Source organism: Pholis gunnellus (genome assembly GCF_910591455.1).
Source record: "Pholis gunnellus genome assembly, chromosome: 5".
Taxonomy (NCBI): domain Eukaryota; kingdom Metazoa; phylum Chordata; class Actinopteri; order Perciformes; family Pholidae; genus Pholis; species Pholis gunnellus.
Genome location: NC_136531.1, coordinates 18,025,662 through 18,048,411, shown reverse-complemented (window position 1 = coordinate 18,048,411; position 22,750 = coordinate 18,025,662). Strand labels below are relative to the sequence as shown.

At 39.8% G+C, this 22,750-nt stretch overlaps 1 protein-coding gene across 1 annotated transcript; it reads right to left on the bottom strand.

The window, feature by feature from the left end:
* Positions 1–317: 317 nt before the first annotated feature.
* LOC306696416 (complement C3-like) lies at positions 318–22,647 on the bottom strand (the record flags this gene model as incomplete). Its single annotated transcript, XM_079160020.1, has 43 exons — positions 318–557; positions 800–944; positions 1,385–1,468; positions 1,578–1,670; positions 3,591–3,680; positions 3,865–3,967; positions 4,054–4,143; positions 4,295–4,385; positions 4,530–4,578; positions 4,695–4,776; positions 4,950–5,012; positions 5,130–5,285; positions 5,390–5,467; positions 5,845–5,930; positions 6,516–6,666; positions 10,538–10,633; positions 10,745–10,904; positions 11,036–11,111; positions 11,416–11,622; positions 11,785–11,874; positions 11,978–12,041; positions 12,225–12,437; positions 12,828–12,967; positions 13,087–13,175; positions 13,290–13,410; positions 13,507–13,704; positions 14,023–14,091; positions 14,766–14,895; positions 15,142–15,297; positions 15,453–15,644; positions 15,768–15,862; positions 15,979–16,078; positions 16,355–16,501; positions 17,226–17,341; positions 17,602–17,722; positions 17,957–18,059; positions 18,262–18,349; positions 18,455–18,537; positions 19,768–19,856; positions 20,180–20,274; positions 20,499–20,661; positions 20,819–21,014; positions 22,571–22,647. 43 exons carry the CDS (start codon positions 22,645–22,647, stop codon positions 413–415), a joined length of 4,980 nt encoding a protein of 1,659 aa, XP_079016146.1. The 3' UTR covers positions 318–412.
* Between the last annotated feature and the right edge of the window lie 103 nt (positions 22,648–22,750).

Genomic DNA, 22,750 nt, shown 5'->3' with positions numbered 1-22,750 from the left:
TCATATCCATTTTTTTGTCAACAATACTGTTGGATATGGATAAATTGATGATTTTTTTATGAAAATGCCAGCTTTATTATTGCTGCAGTTCTCAATAATTGATCTATATGAGCCGTTATATATTCGGAATCACAATCGATTATATTTTCTTCATTCTTTTTGTTTAACTTTCTATGCATCAGCCCACTGAGCTCGCTTAACACAATCCAACTTTATTAAACTTTTACTTCAAGTTGAACTTTTTACTATACATTTACCATAACCAACATAACAGTAATTACTTTAATCTGTAAAGAAGACACAGAGAATTATTGAGACCTTTCGGTTTTAATCAATACAGTGCAATATTGTAGGCCATTATATCCCATTGCAGGGAAGGTTTTACAAAAGAACACTATTTTGTTTGCTTTCACTACGCCTTACATCCAAATATTCGGTACTGGTCGACCATCTCCTTCATGCCCGAACAGATACGTGCGTGTTCTTTGTCAGTTTGACACTCTTCGTTTGTGGGCCAATACTCAATCCAGGTTCTCTCTCCGAGTACATACTGAAACCTGAGGAGAGCAAAGTGAAAAATGCATTGGTTCTTCATGTGAACAGCTATCTGTGATACGCTGGAACATAACATGAAAAAGCCTCCTCCCTCCTTCTTTACGTTAATTTACTCTGTCAATAGCAACATAAACGCAAACAAGAGAACAAGAAAGGCTAACTTGATTTAGTAATAGAAAGCAGTAAAACTGTAAAAATATTTAAATACACACACCACACACTTTCACATAAAGAACAAGCTTACGATTGTTCTTTGTCATCTCTGTAAATATCTTTGGATGCACCCATGATAAGGTAGTTGTTGCCTGTTCTCAGATCCAGCGGCTCCCTGCAGTGTGAAAAACTGAGCAATGTGCGCACTTTATTCAGAGGACCCACATCCTTGCTTCCTGTAGTTAAAATATAAGAGAACATAGAAAGGTTAAGGATTTAATGCATAGCTAAAGGTGCAGTACAACACATTAGTGATGTATTGTCACATATTCCCAGTGCCACAGTGGAATCATGCTTCATGATATAGTTGGACATACGCTTATTTGATTTCTTGCAGAGAGTTAGATTGATACCTCTATTGATACCACTCTCATGACTGTACAGCAAATGTGCAGACGACAGCCGGCTAACTTAGCTTAGCATAAAGACTGGAAACAGTTAGCCTGTCTATTTCTTGGCTAGAACCAACCAGTAACTTCCTGGAGTGTCCACTTGTTACCTGGCAATGCGAGCTAATTTGGCTGGCTACTACAAACATGTGAGTGGTACCAGTATTCTCATCCAACTTTCTGACAAAAAAGCAAATATGCACAAGTCCAAAATGATAAATACCCACCTTCTTTGATGACTTGCAGTACCCGCACTTTGTAAATATCAGTTGACAAACCGTCTCTATACTCTTCCAGTCCCACTTTGTACGCTTAGGACAGACAAGTTGCAGATTGTTAGCGGAGTTGCTAGTCTCTTACTCACATCAACATACATTTTTTGTATAAAAGTGCTTTATCAATGCAGTCACGCTCACTTACCAAAATCTATTTTATTGTTCAATTCAGTCTCACAGACCTTAGCTGTGCGCTCACCATTGCTGACTTTGTCCTTCTTCTGCATACTGCAGTTCTCTGGAAATAGACAAAGTAAAAACACGACTGATGACCCTATGAAATAAACCCATGTGGATGTGAGAGGGAGAGCTGATGGGTGAGTGAAGCTGTATCTAAATCCCAATTTAAGTAATTATTTATCTTGACCAGGGGTCGGCAACCTTTACTATCCAAAGAGCCATTTTGCCCTATTTTCCACCAAATACAATTCGTCTGGAGCCGCAAAAGCTATTTGATGTCAAATTTCTCGTCACATATCAAGCATAGAGGTAAGCCAGCATCGTTGGCAGTGAAAGCAAATTAATACGTCCACGCAGAATTAAACTCTCTATTTTCCTCCGTGACTTTTCTTCTTTTGGATTTAACCATTGATAGTTTACCGAGGGCGGAGGTCTGCAAATCATGGTCAGCCAAGTACAAGGAAAGGCACCGTATGACGTAAGATGCAAGTGGCGGATAACGTAGCGCGGCCGTTTTTAAATTAACCACCATTTTGCTCGACAGGGTTTGAATCCAGGTTGATGCGATCTTTCCATAAATATATTTTCTTCAATGTATTTCTTCATACGTGGCTGTGATGTAGTGCTCACTTATACAATCGTAATCCCCACAATATATTTGAGATGTGGCTTTTAGATCTCCAGCAATATGTTTGTGAATGTGTGACGCATCTGGCAACAGAGGCAGAAAACAGCTGCTGCTGTTTCGCGACCACAACACACGCACGGAAGGAAACCATACGTTTGAAAACCAGTAGGGCGTAACACCGGCACCCACTGCATGCCCAGTGTACGTGAATAGTCACGTGATATTCGTTTTATGGGGTTTTAGTCTGGATCTCGAAAACAATGCTGAAACGCCGTGTGGATGGAGATAGTTTTTGTTTGTTAAAACTCGTATTAAACGTATTAGTGTGGATGTAGCCTCAGGGAGCCGCAGCAGACGGGCCGAAGAGCCGCATGCGGTTCCGGAGCCGCGGGTTGCCGACCCCTAATCTAGACTGATGCTCTGATCCGACAGGATCCTGCAGGTGCTTGTTGCCTCTGACAAAAAGGTCTGATCATTATGTTACAACCTGGTGATTTACTGTAAACCAGTGTTCATTTTGAAAGCTGTTTTATATTTAGTCTTATTCAGCATTCACAGGGAATCAGGCAGACCGTAGAAGCAGACGGAGGCCTTCTGGATGGCACTGGACAAACCAACCAACAGTCATACGAAATATGTTGCTATGGTGATTGAATAAACTATATTAAATACAACTATTTCATGTCCTCTATTTTACGTAGTTATCCTTATAATGCATGTAACTATAAAATGCAGCTTTCTCTTAATTTTCTAGAGGAAACTTCGACAACTTTGTCCTTCTCTACTGTACTGCAAATGTTTTATCTTTGGACGGCAATGCTGTCTGCTGTTACCGTTGACGGTATTCTCTGCTGGCCTCACCTGATTTTACTGTCCTGCTCTCATCCAGTAAAATGATTTCTGGTTTGGCGTCTTCCGTCTGCCTGATTGCATGTGAATGCAGCATCTGTCTTAGTCTTTAGATGAAAATGCTTATCTGTTGCAATCACATTTTAGGCATTTTCATCCTTCACAGTTTTAGTCGACGACAACTCAAAATGTTTTTGTCCAGTTTTAGTCGACGAAAAGTCATTACATTTTAGTAAACTTTTAGTCGAAAATGTTTCTCCTCTTGATTTTGTCAGTTATGTATATATATATCAGCAAAAAAAAACATTTTGTAATTTTAGCATTATCCAAAGAAAAACCCAGGTCGAATGGTTAATAATGCAGCTCAGTCCAGTCGCACCCACCAGGCCCATTGTGGGAGCCAATGTGGCCCGCCCAACATGCAACATGCTGTGTGCGTGTGTGCGTGTGTGTATATGTTTGTCTGAGACAGAGAGAGTAGTTTGATATCATCCTGTTTACCGTCAGCACATGTGCATATATCATTTGGACAGAGCTGTATTAACTTTCCAGATTTCCTCTCTGGATGGTAGAATTTCACACAATGTTTTTCTGCAATGGAGAAGAAAGAAATATGAAAAGGAATTTGTGGCAGATGCAGTACATCAGAAAATGTACATTAAATACTTTGAAAATGTAATATCGACTGCTTATCCGCAGTGTTGTCTACTCTGACATCTATTGGCAGCAAAGTACATGGAAGCATCATGTGTGTCTAAGTGACTCTGAGACTCACGGTCATAGTATTCATAAACAGACACAGCAGCTGGTTGAAGGATGCCCACTTTCAGCTTCTGATGGACCCTGAAAGTGATCTCCTCGGGTCGTGTGTGAGAAACCTGTGGACAAAGGTAAGATGGAGATAAACGCACAAAAAACAAGGCAGAGAGAAAAATGATAAAGGCATGAAACAGGGATGTCTTACCTTGTCCAGGTAGATGATGAGTGAGCCTCTTTCTGACAGGACTGTGTTCATCTCATATTTCGAAATGGTGCGAGCATGTCCTTTGGACAACTACACGCACGCACACACACACACACACACACACACACACACACAAACACTGTCAGACAACTTTCTAAACCATAAAAAACAACTTGTTTCTCCTAATAAACACAACTTGACTGAACTGTCTGTGTGTATACATGTATCTGTCAGTTCTTACTAGGTCCAGGTCCTTTGTGTTAACAGTGAAGCCAGTTAGCAAGCCAATATCCAAGATTGACATGGTTGCATCGCTGTCCTTGTCCTTATACCTACACAAAGAATAGATAGAATAATTAAATAACGGCATTAAGGAGATGGAGAGAAAGAATGATGTTAATGATGTTAGAAAATGTACTATATATATAGCCATGTTACTGTAACACTGGTCAGTATGACATCTTTATTGTACTCACAAAACCTCTATTTTCAGCGTGTATATATTCTCATCCTCATCCATTTTCTCTGCAGGAGCAAAAGTATTTTGTTTATTCCTTTTGTCATAAGGTAAGGAACTTGGCAGAAACAAACTGATAAAATGATAACAAATAAACAGGAAGAGAGGGAGCGCACCACATTACCTGGGAGGAGCTGCACAGACATGTCAAACTTCTGACAGTCACTCTCCTTTTCTTTAGGAAGAGCGTAATACAGCGACACCATCTGTCACATAGATAAAAGTGTGTCGCAAAATGTGATAAACTGATAGCAATGTGTCTAAAAAATAAAGTCCACACAAGGTTAAAAATGTATTTGGTCTCATCTGAGATTCAAAAAGGACAAATCAACAATCAGCAGATGATAAAACTCAGAATCTGAAAACATATCGTGCTTACTGTCAACGTTGCTTCTCCTGAGCCGGTGGCACTCACTGTCATATTCTGGTATATATCATTGATCTGTGGGAATTTAAATATGCACACAAACAGTCAGGGATCAGAAGAATAAACCTACAGGAAACAACAGGAGTGGTGATATTAATGAGCCATAGAGAGTTTGTTTGTGTGTCTTCTCACTTTAGATGTTCTGGTGGTGTAGTGGTTGTCCCTGTTGAACTTGAACTTGTCAGGCCTTGACCTGCCCGTGAACATGATGTCCACATTCAGATCAAACTCTGGTTCTTTAACACTGGTCCAGTACTCTGCTATTGCCTGGTACACTATTATGGTAGCCTAGAGAGAGAAAGAGTGAGAAAACACTCAGACACTTAGAAAAAAACAATAATGAAGTAAACATAGGATGGAGGTATCAAGATGCAGAGAGAGGTCAGTGTTACCTGAGTTGATCCATAGCCTCCGCCCACTTTCTGCTGCGTGTTGAACCATCTCACAACAGGTCTGGCTTCTTCAAAGGCCTTTAATAACAAAAAGAAAGTAAATGGTTGACATTTGCTGTAGTCTGTAGTTGCATATAGATTAAAAAAACAACATTTAAAATAGAGAGAAGTCCTGATTCTAGTACAGTTGTATTTTAGATTGTAATCTGCCAGTTTCCAAAGTTTCCAAGTCTACCATAGAGCTTCTAAATCTGTTTTTCCTAATATGGCACAACCAAACAGCAGCTACTTGAAACCATCATTTCAAGGCGTTTGCATTACTGAGACAAACATTTCATTGATTTTTGTTTCCAAACCCTCCATCCTTTTAGTGAGGCAACATGGATGATGACTGAGTTGTATGTTTTTTGTAGCATGACATCCTGATGAAACCCAAACAAGTGGGACATGCTCACCTTGGCCTTGACCAGAGCAAGAAGAGCATAAGCTGTGGCCTCCAGAGTGTAAATATGTCCCTTAGGTGTTGGCCAGTGGGTTAACGCTGAAGAAGACGCACACAAAAAGTTTTTTTTTACAATGCTGTATCTGGAACAAAGCTTAATTTACTAATAATTTCCCAATCCCTTGTTTTAGAATATTTTATGCTATAGAAATAAAATAAAAAAGAAGAAAGTAAAATGTCCTCAATTTTAAAATGTTTAACTAATCTTTCTACATAAGAGCCCGACTGAGAACAGACTATTAATTAAGAACAATAGCGATTATTGATATTACAGATATAAAAAAAATCTGATATTTGGTTTTAACACAAACAAGCACTTCTGATAAAAATACCTTAAATTTGTAATTCAAAAATTGTTCCGAAAATATGTGCTGAGAAGGACACTATATAGCTGAAAAATATCAAATCTGGTGGACTATCTGTGTAAATGAGACACTGTTTCTAAATCACTTCAAACATATATTTGAGATTTTTTACCCAATAATATCGCCCAACACACCGTTGTGTTGGTCGGGCTCAAATACATTTCTTATAGAAACTATTAGTAGATGTGTAATATCCAAACACTACAACATACAATCTGTTTCTGAAAATTGGTTTAAGAATATTGCTGTGTGACGACACCTGGGGAAACAAACTTGAAGAGGATCTCCTTGTTCAGTTTGTTTTCATTTGCCAGGGCATATGACGTCATGGCAACAGCATATGGGTTGATGAGGCTAGGCAGACGCCTTTCCAGATAGACCACTGCTTTGCTTATACTGTCTGGCAGACTCTGGATGAAAAACAGGAAGGAGAATGAGGAGAGAACAGTCGGATAACAGTAATCCATCCATTTTAAATATCCCATTCTGTACAGGAATGTTGTAACATTTGATCCTGGGACATTAGCTAAGACTGAGTTACTATTTGAGTGTGGCTTTAATGCTCCATGGACATGCCAAACTAAGGGTTGGCAGCAAATGTTGCCAATTTGAATATGTCACATGCTTCGAAAGAGTCATTTTAGAACAATTGACCATTCGATAAACCCCTTCCCTCGAACAGCAATTGCTATTTTGGTTTAGCAACTGTAACTACACCCGACAGATCATTCCACCTGAAGCAGTATTCAAACTTCTTTTTTAGCCATTCTAAAGCAAAGATATAAGGAATGGATTAAACATTGTGTCTATTTTAGACGTAAAACGTAAAATGCAATTGTTACTATGTCCTTGTAACACTACCTACAGAAACATTATTCTCATTACCTAAGAAATAATACGTAGTATTTCCCGACTGAAGGCGTTTTTGGTAACTTAAGCCACTCTGTGCAGCTGTTTATTGTTTTTGGTGAACTCCAGCAACCTCCAGCAAACATTACTGAAGACAGCTTACGTTACAAATATAGCTAAGCTAAGCAGCCAAGTTATTAGTATATATATATATATAAACATGAATACATGTCAGGGACGTGCGGTCAGGGGAGGCAAAAACAAATATTGATAAAATAATATTAATATTAATATTTCTCAACTGATCTGTGCTATAAATGTAATTTCTGAAGGATTCCAATTATTTCAAGCATTTTTAGAATCAAAATCGCTGAATTTGCGCATGTCCTGTTCAAACAGAGAGGAGACACGCGAGGTGAGGCAGCAACGAGCTGTGCCTCATCTCAGATTGTGCAATCCCTCACAAACTGGGTTGAGCGCGTGCCTTTTGCTTTGTCATTGTTTGTCACCACTGTAATATTTGTTGACACTTGTATTATAAGTCCTTTCTTTCCATAGAATAGGTCATGTATTTCACGTGTGTGTAGAACCTATTTAGTCTTGCTGAACTGACAGAAACCGCAGTGAAGAAGCACAGAGGGGAGGCAAACAGTACCTCTGCCTCAATGAAGGGGGCGTGCGAGAGCCCACGGGTCTGGTTTATGCTTGTTCTGCCGTTGCTCTTCTTCTACACTTCTCTTCTTCTTCTTATATTTTGCTTTGACCACAAAAATGGAAGATTCTATATCCAAGCTTCAAAGTTTCTCAAAAGGGAAATATGACCAAATTAACAGCAATTCAACATCGGACAGGTAAAGTAACCTTTCAATGTGTTTGTTGTTCTCTTTATACATCCGTGGTTGTTACACAGATTATCGCTGGATCTTACGATTTTCACGGGTGGCGCCCGCGAGTGCTCCGCTCTTGAGACGCTCGCGGCGCACACGCTCCCGGTGGAATGAAATATGTACCTTACCTATGTGTGTGTAAAGAATGCTGATATGAAATATGAAAAACAACCAGAAGTCAATGTGCAAGCTGCCAATTGAATGGAGATTTAAGCTACTCTATTGGGTTCATATATTTGTAAATCTGACTCTGAAAGAGTCACTGCCTCACCAGCCACGAACCTCACCGCACGTCACTGATCCATGCATGTATGTATATTACAACGAAACTAGTCTAATTTAACATTTGTCCTTACCATACTTATAATGCAAGGACTAACTTGCTCTACATTGCAATACAAAATCCTCTTCAACCACCTCACAGAGCTAATGTTAACTTAATTAGGTATTTAATTACAGTTGACCAGTAGTGGGCCGTCAGGGCCAGCAAAGCCTTCTCTGCTGGCCTAAACTGAATCACAAAGTTATTATCATTTAATCGTTTTTCATAAATACACTACATGTATTATAATTTATAAAAATATTTTTCCCATTATTTTATTTTCTCATTGCACAGCTACTGTGTTCCTCAGTTGCTCTGCTTCCAGTGCAGCTTGTTTTAAGAAGAGCTTTTATCCAATCAGATTTCACCTCTGTGTCTCTAGGTAAGAAGAGAGGCCCCAGGCCTGCAGACTCACAAGTGCCTCCATGTGCAGTTTAAGTGATTGGGGACGATATTGATGATTGTCATTGTCTTCAACCAATCAGATCTTTAGTTTGACATGTTGGGCGTATTCTTTGACGTGCCAGAGCTGCTAGCTGGCCTACAAGTACGTCAGCATTAACGTGCAGCTGGCTCAGCATTAACGTGCGCCGTGATTGGTCAGTGGGCTAGCGTGACTGTTTTGAAGCTGAAGCAGCTTGCAGAAGTTAGTATTAGTAGTAAGAGTTCAAGTTGAAAGATATGTAAGAATAATGACATTGACATGACATTTTCAGCGTTTTGCTTGGTGTAGATTCTTTCTTTTTTTCACCTAGCTTTGTTTTTTTTAACACTCAATGGCTGAAGGAGGAGAAACAGATTCCTCAAGAAGGACATTTCAGGAAAAGCTGGACAGGGTCGGTCAACCCCACAGCTAGCAGCCCTGAACCAGCATGGAAAAGGATTTGTACGAACGGTATTTCAGCATCGGAGAAGCGTTGCACATTTAATGGCTGGGAATGCGTTTTATTTGCAACTTGGTGTTTGGAACTGTTTGGAGCTACGCTACGCTAACCAAGGCAGCAAAACGACACCATTGCACGACAGGACACTCACAAACTATGGTGCATTTGAAAACTTTTGGAGAGACCCAAGTGGATCTACAACTCAACGAACATGTTCGCAGGAGGACCTCTGGCTAGAACTGAACTGAACCGATGTTCTATACAACCGCGTCATTAAACTCTTTGTTAACAAAGAAAGGAGGATGGACTTTGTCTTTAAGTGAACAGCAGCTTTGGTAAGTGAACTGCTTTTGTGTTTTTACATCTGCAGTAGCGTTACTACTGTGTTCATTTGTCTATGGTGCTTTGTTGTCATATAAATATATGTGACTGGTTCTTGTGAGTTTGTTCTTGTAATTGTGTTAATTACATTGATTCTGACTTTAGGAATTGTCCGTTAATGACGAAGCATCCCGTCATCGCGGGGATAGGGTCGGACATTTGATTCTGTTTGGGCTGTTGTTTTCTTTTACAAAGCAAGAATTATGGTCTGGAGAAATGGGGATTGTGTGGCGATTGCTTTAGCCCTGTTTGAATCAGTAGGGAACAGCTAAACACTGTGGGGAGAGTGTAGCGTGTTTGCTGCTATTGTTTTCTGCTAAGCTAGTTTAGCGTCGCGAGCAAAATGTTTCTCTTCCGGGGTGGGAGTGTCAGACAGCTGTCTGTTACGTCATGTGGGTTGCCAGTTTGAGCAAAGTCCACAAAAAACATTATAATTCCCACAATTTAAGCTTCTGCATTTTCCAAACGCACTAGTATTATTCAAACGTATTGTTCGGTTCGTAAGCCTCGTACCGAACGGTTTAATATGAATGTGTGTATTGTTACACCCCTAGAAACAAATAATAACCGTAGCTGCGGCGTCATGATGAGGTTATTAGGAGGTGCAACTGTAGACGGACAGCACTGAAGGACCAGGTATAAAATGCACAGCCCGCCACTGCAGTTGACCAAATCTGCCAGTGGCTAGAATTGCAAACTGGATTTGTCAACCTCTGTGTGAAATGAAGAGCCAAAGTATTTTGAATAGTAAACTCGCCCCTGTCCTTACTGTAAACTGCATGTGCAAGAACAGAAAGCTCTATAGGAGTCGCGACAGTAACTAAGAGAGACGGGACTTCGCAAATGGTGAGTTGCTTCATCATCAGAAAGCGTTGTTTGGTCAATCACTTGTGTAGAATCTGAAAATTAAGAAATAAAAGCAGTGGAGGGAAAAGAAAAAAGATTGTATCATACTCACATTAACAGTGTCAGCGCATAGTGTGCGTGACTCCTGCATGGCAATGAGGCAGAAGGCCGTCATGGAGGCATCTGAATCTGAGCCGCGAACATCACCCTACATGTACGGACACAAACGTGTTGATTTATATAAGGTTTTAGCCGGTGACATGGAATTGTTTCCATCTTGTTATTTTGTTTTTGACGTCAATTAAATCAGTTCACGTACAATCATCTCTCCGTGAATAAGCTTTCCAATTTCTCTAAACAAGCCGTCAGGTTGCTGCGCGTTGAGAATCAGAAACTTAATAGCGCCACAGATGTCATCGCTTTGCACTGCCACCAGACTTTGGGCCATGGCAAACACCTTGGCAACATAGGCTGTCAGCCTTAGAGAGGAGAGGAGACGTTTAGTTTACTTTATTTGCACATGAAATACACCATCGCCACATAGTCAGAATTTAGTTTAAAGGAGAAACATTTATGTATGCATGAGTTCTTGGATATTTGAAAGCCTCACCAGGTGCTACTTTTGTGTTTCGTCCACACAGCAAAAGACCCATCCTTTTTACGGTAAGTAAGCTGGTGCAGGTAGCCTGGACACAAACAAGAACACACAACCAGTTTGAAGAGCCCTGTTACATTTTTTTCCTGTTATAATTGCATCTTTTAAATGATTCTGCTGGCATACGTTTTTGTTTGTAGTCAAACTTGTATAGTCTATGTATTGCATTCAGACCACTAATATTTAGTGTCTCTGCTTGGGTCTGTGGGGCAGTGGTAACATTGCTGTCTGCCATACTGTTTTTCTTTTTGATACCACTTCTGCAACGTCAGAAACTTAAAAATCCCACATAGAGGGGCATCAATAAGATTCCTGGTATCTGTGCCAATACCTACCAGTCTTGATGTGTTGGAGGGCTTCGTCACGTTTCTGAAGGCCCACAGCTTCCCACTGGTTGGTTTTGTCCAAATAAGTTGTTGCAATGACAGGTAGAGTCATGCGGATCATGTTCTGCTCTCCACATCCCCCGGGTTGTTTGATCAGACTACCCATAGACGTTCCGCTAACGGCATTCTCCACCAGTGCAGAAACTTGTTCTCCCCCTGCATTCACACACACAAACAGAAAAAAAACTAAACGTTACAAATCAACACAAAGAAACATCCAAAGAAACATGCAAAGGTCCCTCACAACCAGAGAGGTGGTCAGTTCATTTTACAATTACTATGTCACATAACGTGCTCAAATATGGCATAACATCTCACCTGTCACAGAGATCTGTATGCTAGTAGGTGTGTCTTGAACCAAATCTTTCTTAGGAATTCCACTGATGAGAGTTTCTTCTTGTTTACCAGCTGAAGGATAAACAGTGGGCAAGTCGGGGGATCAATTTGCAAGTGATGAAAACACAATGTTACCAAATTACTATATAATGTAGCTGTTTATGGGTAAACTCACCTACACCTTGAGTAGAGGGGTCTAGAATTATAATCTGAGAAGATTTAACCAGTACACCTTCAGGCTGGAACAACAACAGTTAGGACAAACATTACAACTCACAACTATATTTTCGTAGTCTGCTGGTGTGTAACAAAATACAATATGGCTTGCTTGTTAAAATCTCTTCATTTTGAGAAGACTGATACAGTACACATATGTGTTTCCCTATGCTGACTTTAACACGGGAGATCGCTGTTTCTCTCACCACCACCCGCAGCATCTTCCTGATTCCATCATGGAGCGACGAATCTTTCACAGCTGCTTTGACCTCAATGAGGTATTGTCCTTTTTTCAGGGGAATAATAACGAATGGCACAGAGAGTGCAGCATGGGGCTCAACTCTGACCTCCTGACGATACTTCCCATGTTTAGAGGCTGCACTGCACACATCCTCCTTCTCAATCAGATCCACACGCACCTTGAAAACAGGACAAAGATGGAGAAAGAGAGTGAAGTGTGTGTAGCTGTCAAAGATGAAGACCCCCATTGAGCGGATAAAAGGGATCATAGTCATCAGTTTTATTTTAGGTCACCTACTAATGATGCATCCCTAATTTGAAGTAATGTAATGCTTAATATTGTTTCCTTTGGGATCAATTTGAACTTGAGAATGGAAAGGTACACTGGGACCAACCACCATTCATCAAAGACTAGAGTAAGGAGTTAATTTGTTCTATTTAGTTTTTGTGCCACTCGTTGTATGTCAGTCCAATATTTGTTGCACTTTTGTTTGAAATCGCTTAGAGAACAATATCTTGGTCTAATTGGCTCCAGCATGAAGCACCAGAGCAGAGGAACACAGACTTACGGTGGCAGGATCGTCGCTGTAGTTGTGGAGGATTGCCTTAACTTCCACCTGCTCTCTACGGACAGCAGAGTACGGCAGCTTAAGATCAATGAAGAATTCCTTAAAGACAATTACCTCTAACGGATCGCCAACACAGATTCCTTTAAGATAAGAGGGATAAAAACAAACAAACAAGAGATGAATGAAGAAAAAAACAGAGAGAGAGAGAGAGGTGTAAAGGATGGGAGAGGTTTGCAGATTTTAGTCACTGAATCCTCACCGTGAGTTTTTGACAGACTAATGCCAGTGAACTGCCAGGTTGTGATTGAGTCTTGCAAAGGAACATTTCTCGTCACTGATGTGGTGAGACTGAATCAAAGAAGAGGGTTAACACTTTGAGAGGTAAAGGGTAGCTTTAAATCCTAGTGGTGTCAGTGTGAAGTTATCAGTATATTTTGTCTGTGCATATTTCAGTTGACTCACCAGTTAGGTGTTTGTGGAGGACAAGCAGGCAGTTTGAAGTCTGTCCACAGCCAACTTTCAGGGAAGTTGGTGCGAGAAACTATTTCATTGCTGTCCATGTAACTGTTGTCATCCACCTCACCTAAAGTGTCATTAAAAATGTTACTATTTTCATTCAGTATGACCATGAATAGTAACAACTCAGAGTATCACAACATCCCCTGTCCCCGTCTCTTACTGCGAGCCAGTAGGAGGCTATCCTCCTTCCTGTCAGCTCGCTGGTCTTTCATCTCCTCACAGCAGTGTATGAAGGCCTTGACACAAGCTTCACCATCACTGATGTACTCGCTGCGCCTCTCACATGTGTAGTTGAGAAGGGTTTCCTTCATGCCATCCAAACAACAGTCACTCTGCAGCTGGTCTTTATATTGACTCACTGGGAAGAAAGAGGGTTGTGGAGGAGAGACAGAGGTAAGAAGATACAGACCACCAAGAAGAATTGTGAACTGGAAAGAAAAATTAGAAATCAAATAATCAAATAAACAAAGAACTAAATGGGACAGGGAGGGGGAAAACTGACAAGAAAAGACGGCTCCTTCAACTTTCAGTATGACGTTTATCCGTCTACGAATACATAGCGTGGCAAAGACGAGAACAGTGAAAGTCAATGGAACAAGCTGTCCATCGACACTGGAGAGTGACTGAAGATGACTGATGATGTGTGTATTGGGTAGTTTAGAGCTGTGGTTCTTACGTAAGCTGGTTGTGACGTCCATGATAGTAGTGGCTCGTTTCCTCCTGCTGGGGGCCGGACATTTCAATTCTGGAAACACAGACAAGTTTTAACTTTGAAAGTTGGAACTAAACTTGATTTGTGCTTCGTGTAATTGATGTGAAACTCTTTAAATCAGAGTGAGGTCAATAATGTGGACAGGGTGAGGCTGTGAGAAAATGTTATCTACAATTACACATCCATTTGTTGAAATGTTACAACATTGTATAAATGCTTTATTATATTAAAATGCTGATGCAATAATGCAATAATATTGCAGCAATATTCTAAAACCCCTAAAATAAGGGAGGTACCATAATCACTTATGTGGCAGTCACAATAGTTCAAATGGAAATGCCTCAAAGCGTCGGTTCAACCAAAAACATATAATCTCACTTACGTCAGGTAGTATTTGGCAGATAGTTTTGGTTTTATGTGCCCAAAGTTTAAGATATCAGTTTGAGGTTTTGAAGAATTAAAAAGCTAGACAGCAATGAGAACTCTTTCTATGTGTCAAAATACTGAAAATATAATGCAATTTGGTCTATGATGCTGTTCTTCTACTGTCCACTAGATGCTTACTCCTAAAAAGAAAACACTAGACTTATGGCGATGAAAAAAGTTCTACATGTGCCCACTTCTTCAAATCAGAGATATTTCATTGATACAATGTTAAAACCTAAAGGGGGGTATGTTCGGGGAAGGGGAGGGTAAAGTAGTGTCACCTTGTCTGTAGGGTGTCTCAATAGCCGTGTTGGCATAAAACATCAGCCCAGCATCGTAAAACACACCCATACCGTCCTTCCCTCCACCTGGTGTGCAGCCTGTGTCGTACTTTTCTACAATGTCCCACACCTGAGCAAGTCAGAGGTCAATCACACACACACACACATACAAACAAGACATAGGGTTACAGTATGCAAGTTAAACAAACAAATCTATAAACTCACGTGACAGATCTCATATGTACACATGAACTCATGCAATGTGTTTTGCTGCAGGACAAATTTACGCCAGATATTATTTGAAGCAAAAAGCTAACAATTTTCTTTTAAACATATTTATTTATTTTCTGAGATAAATATTAAATAAAGAAATTGCCTTTTTCTGGGTGAGCCGGTGCTTGTTGTTTAGGACGTAGACACCTTTGTCAACTGCCACCAGTCCCACTGTGGCATCTGGATCTCCTGTGACCTTCAGAACAAACATCTTGCGGGGCTCATAGGAATTTTTGACTGTTGCCGATTCAAGCTTCAGCTGAATGTGAAGGGCAGGTCAGTGAATGAGACTGCAGTTCTGTATTTGTTTCATACATAAAAATATGTCTGAGAAATGTACAAATTACTTTATCAGCTTGTGTGTGGGTGTTTTGTTTGCCCACTTGACTACTACATCAACGCTGCGTGTCTCACCGAGCCCATGCAGGAGTCCTTGACATCCACCCAAACAGAGTCTGATACCACTTCATTGCTGTTTGTATGGTAGTAGGCTATGATGCGGAACGATGGCAGCATTTCTTTGGTAACAGGAACTATCAGGGAAATCAGAACTTGACCTTGTGTCCTGTAACGCCCGTTGCTCACCAGCTGACCTCTGCTCAAGATCTAGGGACGCAGATTTGAACATCAGCACTTATCAGACATGCATGTATATTTTACACACGACGTAGGAGGCAACCAAAAGAGTAAAATATGTGCACACATGCACTGGTGTAAAACATCTCTCACCAGGTATGTGATGTCAGTGTGATGTTTATCCACCCGGATGAGGTTGAGGTTGATTTTCAGGTTGTCTCCTAATTCCAGCTCCGCTGTATCCACACCTGCAAATGTGACATGTTGTGATAAAACACCCAAAACATGTAGTGCATGGTGCACACTTTTCCACTGCTATCTCCTTATGTTGTACCATCTGATGTTATTTCAGGATGTCCCTCACCTATGTGGATGTAGTTTTTGCTCGTTGTTATATATGGGAGAGCTACCATGGAGGCTGATGCTTGTCTTTCAGGGCTAATGTTAGGATCATTGGTCCTTGCCTGCAATTAAAGACACACACAGGTAAGCATTCACACACAGTTGAATAAAGAATACTTGAAGAGTCCCAAGTCTATCCTATCTCAACTCATCTTGGCTGCTAAATAGAATGACAAACAGATATTACACTGACAAGAAGTTCACCATTGACATACTGTACAGTAAATGTGCGGATGAACAACAACATGGAGCTTGATTTCACCTCTTCAAGTGAACGTCAAAAATGTTTGCCAACGAAAGCGGAAATTTAAAAAGTGTCAAAAACTTCAGAGACTTACAGTTATTGTCAACCTTGAGTTCCCTGCCACTGTATTGATGGTAAGCTTTGCGATGCCATTGTCTTCGGTCGTGCCCTCCACCTGACCTGGATCCACCACCACTCTCAATCTTTGTGCCGGACTGCCGTCAGGATTCACAACTTCAACCTGCCATCAGAAACACAAACAGCTGAACCATCAGAAATCGACTGACTGACTCATTGAAACAGATCTTTTTAAGGTCAAACTCATGTTATTAGATTGTAGTTCTCAGTATCATGATTTAGTTCATGGTGATCTAATGGGTTGATAGACAAATTGCTTTTTTCTGTTTGTCAAAATCTGCCTGAACATCACAATGAAAGTACACAACAAAATATTGATCTAATCAATAACAGTTATGAAGAGAGCATGAAGCAGTGACTTGCACATTAACGATATACTGCCATCTGTGTTCTGAGAGTGGCTATATTTCAGTAGTGTAATGTTTTTTTATTTAAGTAGAAATATAGCCATTTGATCAAATTCATTTATTCCAAACATGTAACAAATAATAACAAAATAAAACAAGAAGAAACCAATAAAATAACAAGAAACATTTACAGTTAATTCTGAATAAATACATATTATATGTTAATGTGAAAAACAATAATGAGTGTCAAAGTCCCGACAGAGACAAGGCCCCTTCCTCGTCCCTGTACCTTTGAAAACATTTATATCTGTGCTTTGATCAATTTCTTCATCGAATCCATTCAAAACATTTTCTGAGATTAAATCTTCCTCTTATAATCGCCTTCTCTGTCTGAGAAAAAAATTGGTGTGTTGCCCGAAGTGCCATGCCATAAGCCATACATATGCTGTACATTCATATAAAAGTAAATAAGTACTTTACCGCAACATCGAAGGACATTCCTGGTTTGAAATATTTTGGTGTTTTCCTGAAGTGGATGGTGTAAGGTGATGTGACGATCTGGATGCTTCTCAACTCTGCCTCCACCATTTCACTACCTGTGTGTTGATACACAAACACATTCACACAAAAACTGATGACATGAGTATTTCATTTTATCTATTATACATCTCTTGATTTTCATTGTGATTAACTGATAGAAAAATGTTATCTTGATATCTTTACTTTCTATTCTCCTCTCGTTCTTGTTTGGGGCTTTTCAGACTCTAATAATGCTGGTAGTTAGCTGGTAGTTAGCTGGTAGTTACTTTGATCAAACACACTGAAAAGCCACGTACACACAGTCTCTCTGTCTTACCGGTCTCCGTCAGCACACTGACGGCCACAAATATGGAAGTCCCCACCAGTTCATTGATGTTTGGGAAAGTGTTTGTGATGTGCGCTTTCCTCAGTGTGACCACTCCATCACCACTCTCGACCTAATGTGACACAATTTAAACATGCATCTTCAAATACAGTACAGTGGAACAGTCAGTGAACAGCCTGGTTTAATTCTGAACATCCTAAATAAATAATATATGTAGGTAGAAATGTAGCAATTCAGCTGAAATTACTGCAGATGTATGAATAACAGGAAATTATAGACATTTGTCATTTTCTAGAGTCTTGCAAAACATTAAAAAAATACAGCAAAAGTGTAAGAATGTGCTCACCTCCACTCTCTGAAGAGAACTTGGGAAGCTTTTCTTTTCACCTTTTTGCATAACTCCAAATACCACATAGGCGGTCCCATCCACCTTTTCACCAAACAGATACCTAATGCCACAAGACAGGGACATGTCAAAGCCCACAATGAAGCAAAGCAGAAAAATCAAGAACAAACAAACACAAATCAGACTAAAAAAAAAGCGAAAGCCCCAAACACAACCTTTGGACAACACCCTTTATTTTTCTTCCTGCAATCAATCTACCAGTCAAACCTGATTTCTCAAACCACGAAACAAAAGTCTTCACATACACAGCTTTGATGTCGACGGTGAGCTCTTCACTGTCCACGTAGAAGAAGGAACTCCTAGGTGTCAGTTTAACCTCAAAACTGGGCAGCACTGCAAAATGGAAAACATTTTATTGTGTGTCCAATCAGGTAACAAGACTGAATGTTGTAGGTTCATAAAGGTTTTAAATAGAAGTGCAGGTAATGAAGGACTCACCGTATTCTTTGACCTCGAACTCTGCAGAATAGCTCTGCTGCGGGTTGCTGTTGAACTTTGTCACCACCTTCCACAGTCCTGGACTACACACACACACACACACACACACACACACACACACACATACACATACAAAATTAAAATAATCATTTAAAGACTGAAAGTAACAACAGACTTCGGATGCGTGAGGTTATATATACATATTTATATCCCACACAAATTGAGATGTAGGCTTACACAACAGAGCTGCTGCACAGAACTTAACATCTTTATTACTGCGCTACAACACTGATGAAAGGATTTACGTTTTCAGGTTGACTTTGCATAAGATAGAAAGGGTGCACTTGTATTTTATGCCTTTGCACTGTGATACGTTTTATTTTAAATGGATTAAATGTATTTCCGTCCATTAACAAATAATATTTAGATCTTAAAAGACAAATTGATCTACAGTTCAAAGTAATAGTTTAAGCTTTTGTTGGGGAGTTAAATAAGATTATCCCCACTTTTTGTCTAACAGTGGTAAGAATCTTCTCATCTAAGTGACCCTCTCCCAAAAAGCACATGAGCTATTTCCTAAAATGTCAAACTCTTGCTTATTACATTTAAATTGACTACACCCTGATTTCCAAAGTAACACTAGATGTTCTACTCAAAAGCAAAGATGGCTGCTGCTGCTACTCTGCTAGCTAAGCTAGTTGACCTTTTAGCAGATCTCGTTTATCTTAGCTGTTTGCCTGCTGTCTCATTTACTTACTTTATATAATACATTTTATATACCAAAATGTTGGTTTATCAAATCAATATTTTTCAATTATATATTACAGATTCAGGTTGGGTCAAAAGTATCTAGATCTTGCTCAGTGAAGACGAGCAGTGAGATAAAGTGCAGTAATGACTCAGGGGTTCCAGAAACTACTTACCAACCAAGTTAAAGATCTATTACTATCACAGCCAGGCTCTCATAACATTAGCAAATGGAGATACATTCACAAAACTCTTATCTCCAGGTCATGTCTTGGTCTTAATTGGCTCAAATGAAAAGTCTCAGTATTCAGTGTGTCTTCACACTTTATACACCGTATGACTTACATACTTCTATTTAATTGCTGTCAAAACACTAAATTAGCAACATGGTAATTCCTTGTAAAAAACGCGACATAAACATGTTAAAATATAGGCTACTATATAGACATTTTGAGATGAATTTACCTGCCATCCATGTGTATCCAAAGTGTAAATAAACCACTTAACAACAAAATGTATAAAAATGCAATATGGAAAATATAATTGAAATCAGATAATCTACTAACCTGACAATTTCAGCAAGTTTGAATTCTCCAGAGTGGATCCCTGATTTCAAAGCGACTGAATCAATTGGTAAAACGATGTCTTCAGGGGTCTAAAATGAACAGTTTTAAATAACCGTTAACAGAGAGCCGTGGTAAGTTACAAAATAATTCAGTAAATCCATGTCACATTTTAAATATGTCTTTTGTCTACGTCCTCATCAACGTCACTATACATTGCCTATAGACTGTATGATAGTGACACTTTTAGTGACACAATTTCTAAAATGTGTTTGTCTCCAAATGAAGGAAAAGGCTGTCTTTAATGCGTAAATCCACCACTAGAGGGAGACATGCATGTATTTTTACTCCCAGTTACAGCTTATTATATGATATCACTTTAAATTCTGTGCTTATCATAGATAAATCACAATACCACAATCTCGATGGAAATAGAAGTATCAGTTTTAGTTGCATCATCCCTCTCTACTGGCTCCATACGAGGCGTCACTGCAAACATCCTGTAGTGAACTGACATAGAGAGAGAAAGAAGTTAATTTTGCTGCTGAGGGTTGAAGGACGGTGATGCTATTTTGGGTCATGTGACTGTTTAAAAACGTTTTGAAAAGAAGGGTTCTATTAACTTCACAGTCATTTACAGTAATATAATTTTTTGGGAATTTGGAAAATAGACACTTAAAGACATTCTCACAGAAGTAGGTGTGTTTTTCATACTGATGCAGATTTGTACTCACCTTTGCTGTTGGGGGTGTAGAGGGTCTTATCAGTCTGTATGAAGATGTACCCGGACTGAAAGGACACTAAGACCACTTTCTCCAGCAGTTGGCCAGGAAACTGAGCTTGCAGGTACACATACTGCTTCATGGTGGCATCCTTACTGAAGTCTCCAGCAGGGATCTGAAACCAGTATGAAGAGACGCCAGTAGTGCATCAGTAGCAGGGTAGGGAGGTCTAAATCCTGTTCATTTCTGGATTCATTGATAGATTATTTGTGGCCATGTAAGTTAGCAACAGTCAGAGATAATTACATACACAGTGACGGTATTTAACTTACCGTTATTTCTCCGAGCTGCTGGAAGTCATTTGCAGTATTAAGTGTCACAGATGTAGTTGTCAGCATTTGGTTTTTGGTTGGATGGTTCATCACGTTGATTTGGACATTGATGGCTGCTCCAGTGCAGTCTTGACACTCCACAAAGATTTTTTCTGCTGTACCTACACGCAACAAGTTGGGGGCAGACAGCACCTTCCTGCAGAGCAGCGGGGAGAGAGGAAGATATGGAGTAATATTAATATTCTGTATTCAGTGTGTAGAAAACATTTCGGGCACCATAAAACACCAGTGGTGGGCCGTCAGGGCCAGCAAGGCCTTCTCTGCTGGTGCCTAAACAGAATCACAAAGTTATATCTATTCTATAATTTCATAATGTTTCTTAAATACACTACATCTTTTATATTTTATAAAAATATTTTTCCCATTATCTTATTTTCTTATTGCACAGCTACTGTCTTCCTCAGTTGCTCTGCTTCCAGTGCAGCACGTTTTAAGTAGAGCTTTTGTATTTGTAAATGCAGTGCAATCCACAAAGAAATACATACAAATCCACAAACAAATAGAAAAATCCACACACCAATACACACAAATGCAGAAATATATTTGTGATTTTATGCGTGCATTGGAATGTATTTGTGAATCGTTCTGCGTGCATTTGTGAGTCTTTCTGTGTGCATTTGCAATTATTGAGACTGATCTGACCCCATATAAAACACACACAAACCAAAAAAGTGCATTCAGTGGAGTGCAGATCTGCGCCTGGTGTGTCTCCCTCTCCCCTGAGTTGAATCTCACTCAGTTGTCCTTCTAGGCTCCCTCAGAGTCATGATGGTGTCAAAGATTTAAATAAAAAAAAGGGGACTTACTCATCTTGTATATGGCCTAACTTTATTGGATCATCGCGTATAACGTGTGGTATGGAATTAATCTGCAGATGCTCCAGTTCAAAATTAGATAAACATCAGTTTTCATACCACGACAAAAGACAAAATGTCACCTGCAAAAGTGAGGCCTGTGTACGACCCCTGACTGGTAACCCCTCATCACAGCTATCGGCCTTACTGAGAGCATGAGTGCCCTTTTCTTGTGAGATGTTTGTGTGGTTGATGAAGGAAACCTTTTCAGTATTTCACAAGAAAAAAGTCTGAAAAAATAAACATGGTTTTGTGTAACAGAAATGTTTTTCATCTTCTGACTTCTCAGATTTATCTTGGTTCCAAAGCCTCAGGTTGAGAACCACTGTCTTAGAGGCTGTGAGTTTAAGTTTAATTTTACCCAAATCACCAAGATAAACAAACCTGTTTGCCCAGATGAGGATCTTGACTGCATGGACTTCACCCACAATGAGTAATCTATTGATTACTTTGATGAAGATCCAGCACTGGACCAACAGAACATTTCATCATGGCTCTAGACTCTTGCCCTGTCTGGCTTTAGGTATCATTGTGCAAACTCTGAAGCAAATTTGGGGCCAACTAACTGGCCTCATTTTAAAGTCCACACTACCTTGTAACACAAACGGCAAACTGGACCATAGCTTCTCATTATTTAAGACACAAGTCAAACAAATATTTATACACTTTTTACATTTTAAATTTAATGCAGATATCGTTGTTGCTCTCATTACATTTCAACCAATAATAATGTGAATACCAGGAAGAAGAACAAATGAACAAACTGCATAATTAAGCTCTGGTTTTGATGAAATTCAAGCCCAGGGGCAGTGTGTAAAGGAAAGGCAGGTCTACTTACAATGGAGCTCCATCAGCCAGAGAAGTCATGGAGGCCAAGGCCACAGAGGCCACCAGCCACAGCAGAGTCCTACTCATCCTCCTGACTGATCCTGATCTGCTGTCAATGGAGACACTGTACTGCACCCTCCTTTTATACTCCCTCCACCCTCCTCCTGCACCCCCAATTCACCTCGCCAAG